Here is a 3962-nt window from a genome sequence, read left to right on the forward strand (position 1 = left end):
TGTGTGGGATCTTAGTTCCCCGACCAGGGGTTAAAACCCATGATCCTTGAAGAAGTGTGGAGTCTTAACTACTGGACCCCTGGGGAAGTCCACTCTAACTTTCGACTGCACTGGCGGGATTCCGACGTGCCTTAGCATGTTTCCGGGTATAGCGTGAGGCTGAGAGGAGTTATCGGCCCGGAATTCGAGCATGAGGTTGAAGGTGTTCCTTTGGCCCTGCCCTGCAGCTGCTGCTGGAGCTCCTGGAGCGCCTGGTTTCCCGATGTAGGCCACCCGTCGGGATGACAGCGCGCAAGCGGCAGGCGCAGTCCCCAGCCGGCATGACGAGTGAGGTGGAGGTGCTCAGGGCGCTGAAATTGCTCTTTGAACACCACAAGGCCCTGGACGAGAAGGTACCAGCCATCCGGCCGTCCTGGATTTGTACACTTGCTGCCTTGTTAGGTGGATGATGCACATATTTATGTAACTAGTTGAGTTTTGAGCGTCTTGAATTCTTGTATATACATTTTTTTTCTGTAAGAAGTCAGAGTCATGGTTAAAAAGCGTTGCCTGCGTACATGCTCAGTCATGTCCGAATCTTTGCAACCCTGTGGGCTGTAGCCCACCACGCTCCTCTCTCCATGGGGCTTCCCAGTCATGAATACTGGAGTGGGTGGCCATCTTCTACTCCAGGGAATCTTCCTGACCCAGGGATCGAACCTGCCCTCTTGCATTGGCAGGCGGATTCTTTACCACTGAGCCACCTGGGAAGCCCCCAGTTAAAAAGTATTCGTTGGCATGAATGTCTCAAGATTTATTATATTCTGTATATCAACTTGCAGTTAAAAACTGGGTAATAATTAATTTAGGATAACATTTTGTTCTCTCAAACTTAGAATTTAAAGCTGTTAACAAGCAGATTCTCTTGACGTTAAGATCAATGAGAGACATTAAAGGTATTCTGTGACAGTACCCATGTATTAGGGTGAGTATACACTAAGAAGTATACTAACATATATACACACATCAACACACAGTGACTCGGCCCCTTTTATTTGAGTTGAGAGTGTGATTACGAGTAGCACTCGAAAGCTGTAGTTTGTTCGAAGAAGAATTAGGTGCCACACATAAAGAGGTAAGTTTGATCAGTCTTTGTGTAATTTCCGTGAAGGGTTTGTCATTTGAATCCTTTCATTTTAAAAAAGAATGAAGGCTGTAGTGGTGGGCATCAGATGTTATTTATCTTTCTGATTGAGGACCCGCCCACCAGGGTTACTTTAATGACTAGTAAACTAGATTTGTGGCTCAGAGTTGCAGGATCTCTTAAGTACCCCTTTGTCCAGTAGAAGACAAATTCTGACTCGAATCACCTGGTGGTATTCGGGATGGATAGCATCACCATGTATTTTCTTTTTATGTTGTGTTTTCAGTTTAGAGTTGAGTTTTCCAGGTGGAGTTTTGCTGTCTTTACTTAATTTCTTTACTCTGATTCAATGTTTTGGTTTTAGCAGATGATTCTTTCAGAGGAGAATAACCAGGAAAAGATACTAACGGACAGGGTGCTTGATGTACATCATGAGCAAGAAAACATGCCAAGCGCCAGTGGAAAGGCAAGTCCTTGGTCTCGCTCTCTGTCTGGTTCTCGTCTTACCATCCAGTCTGTGCGGGGCTGTTGGGACCTCTCACCGATGCACCATGTAGGTCTGAGTGGCCGTGAGGGTCCTGTGAGCTCCCAGAGCGCAGAAGGCAGTTTTGACCTCACAGATTGCCCGGAAGTACTGTGTTCCCTCCCTCCCAAAACCAGGCTGTGTAAGGCTTCCTTTCCCCCTTAGAGACCCTCGGACGGCTTGGCGAAGGAGACAGAGCTCCAGGAAATCATACAGAGGCAGTTGCGGGAGCAGAGGCAGATGGAGGAGCGCCTGGCAGCCCTCTCTGCCCACGTGAAACATCTGGAGGAGGACCTGGACACGGCCAGGAAGGACCTCCTCCAGTCCAAGGACAGGAACAGAAAACTTGAGCGGGACGTCCGCGAAGTGAGTGACTGCAGCTGTGTCTGTTGTCCTGAGGTGGAATGTGGGTTTCTTGTTCTCCCGGGGATCTCAGCCTTGGGATGGCTGCGTGAGTAAGAGCAGAGCGCTGGAGAGACCGCAACTGGCTGCCTCCCTGCCTCTGCGTCGAGGTCTCTGGAGGAGAAGAGGCCTGGTCCAGGCAGTCCGTTGGCAGTGGAGCAACACGAGGGCAGCCCTGACGCTGTGCTGCACCCTGGGTGTGGACTCCTCCTTTCCACAAGTTCTAGGGGGCCCACTGTGTTCCTTTTCTAAAAATTCATTCATCCATTCATTCATTTATTGGCGTATAGTTGCTTTACACTGCTGTGTCAATTTCTGCTGTACAGCAAAGTGAATCAGTCATCTATCTATCTATCTATTTATGTATCTGTCTCTCTTTTAGATTTCCTGCCCGTTTACTTCACCACAGAGCACTGAGTAGACTTCCCTGTGCTGTACACTAGGTCCTCACTCGTTGACTTTATGTGTAGTATCAGTGCTGTATATATGTCAACCCGAGTCTCCCGGTTCATCCCCGCCCCCCCGCAACTGCCTGTCCAATGTGTTCCTGATGATGCTGAAATTTGCTTCTGATTCACTCAGGCGAGTCTGGTGACACCTGTGGAGCCCGTTCTCTCGGAGAGATGGGAGCATGCTGTGTGGGCTCTGCTGAGGCAGCTTGCCTGGCCATCTTCTCGAGTTTTCTGAGGTTCCGCTCCTTGAAGGGATGTGTGACAGTGATACCGGCGGTCAGACAAGTCGAGTGGTGTTTGCTCACGCTCAGATCCTCAGGCCCGAGCTGTGTAACCATGTGGAATCGTGATGTCTCTGGCGGTCGTGTCTGCAGGTGTCATGATTTATGAGAAACTCCCTAGCGGTCACTGTGAAAACAGAAGAGTGCTGGGGACTCAGGCCTCTTCCTGTGAGCCTCGCCTCTCCTCTGTGCACAGACAGACAGCACCCACCCTGCCCACCCCTCCCCCGTGAGACCGTCTCAGAGAGAACCCCTCCAACATGTGGTACAGCAGGTGTACTTGTTCAGTAGCTTGGTGTGAGTAATTCTGTGTGAGAACTCAAAACAGAAATATTTGCACAGGTTTGTATAAGCTATTCACACTACTCTTTGGCAACAGGAGATTAGGTGTCCGAGTTGAATACGTATAGAATTCTAGAAAAAGCGTTTTCAAGACCTTTCACTTTTCAAGTTAGGACTTTACCCACATTGGCTACTTAGTGACCAGGGAGGGACCTGAAGTGGATTTTGAGGTGGCGGACAGGAGTTGCACCAGCAGCAAGTTCTGGTCCTGGTTTGAGCGTTTCATCCATGTGGTGTAAGTCTGCTTTTGAAGAACTAGGCTTGAGAAGGCTGCTCCCAGTTGTGTACAATTTGACTTCTGTTTCCACTCGTTAATATGCTACTTTAATTCTGAGGAAATTGCATGAGACTTTTCCAACTTTTACTCGAGGAAACGAGCCTCAGAGCTCCCCGTTGGATCTGTTGAAGGTCCCTCCCTGTTCTGGGTCAAGCCCGCCTGTATGGTGTAGCAGACAGAGGTCCTGACTTCATGCCAGATACCTTCCCTCCTGGAATTGTTGCAATAACAGGGTAGTTTAGTATACTTTTCGTTTGCTGTTTGGGTTTGTTATGTAGAAAAGAAGCTTGGTCAACCAAGTGGCTGGACAGAACGTTAAGACAGATGGGTGCCAATCGTGGCAAATGTGACCTTTGGGATAGGCGCATTTTTGCTCACGTCCGAGAAAACTGCCGTGTCTAGGACTTTTATTTTGAGGACGTTAACTTTATGTTTGATTTGAAACTTAGGACGACATCAATGATAAACTTGAAAATGAAATTGCAAATAAGGATTCTAGGCATCGACAGGTAATGGCCTTTCTGAACTGTGTCTGACTTATATAGTAGTGAATTCCTGAGGA

General features: G+C 48.4%; 1 protein-coding gene across 1 annotated transcript; it reads left to right on the forward strand.

Moving 5' to 3' along the window:
* Window positions 1-232: 232 nt before the first annotated feature.
* Window positions 233-2217, forward strand: LOC129641038 (liprin-alpha-1-like). The gene is made up of 3 exons (XM_055565889.1): window positions 233-392; window positions 1491-1589; window positions 1812-2217. Exons 1-3 carry the CDS (start codon window positions 282-284, stop codon window positions 2103-2105), a joined length of 504 nt encoding a protein of 167 aa, XP_055421864.1. The 5' UTR covers window positions 233-281; the 3' UTR covers window positions 2106-2217.
* Window positions 2218-3962: the final 1745 nt, after the last annotated feature.

This window comes from Bubalus kerabau, unplaced genomic scaffold (genome assembly GCF_029407905.1).
Source record: "Bubalus kerabau isolate K-KA32 ecotype Philippines breed swamp buffalo unplaced genomic scaffold, PCC_UOA_SB_1v2 scaffold_70, whole genome shotgun sequence".
In the NCBI taxonomy this organism is placed as follows: domain Eukaryota; kingdom Metazoa; phylum Chordata; class Mammalia; order Artiodactyla; family Bovidae; genus Bubalus; species Bubalus kerabau.

What these genes read in the sequence shown, in the direction of transcription:
- LOC129641038 (XM_055565889.1), top strand. Translation starts at nt 282, where the DNA reads ATGACAGCGCGCAAGCGGCAGGCGCAGTCCCCAGCCGGCATGACGAGT. An exon ending in ACAAGGCCCTGGACGAGAAG is followed by an intron (nt 393 to 1,490) that starts GTACCAGCCATC and finishes TGGTTTTAGCAG; the next exon opens with ATGATTCTTTCAGAGGAGAA. An exon ending in TGCCAAGCGCCAGTGGAAAG is followed by an intron (nt 1,590 to 1,811) that starts GCAAGTCCTTGG and finishes TTTCCCCCTTAG; the next exon opens with AGACCCTCGGACGGCTTGGC.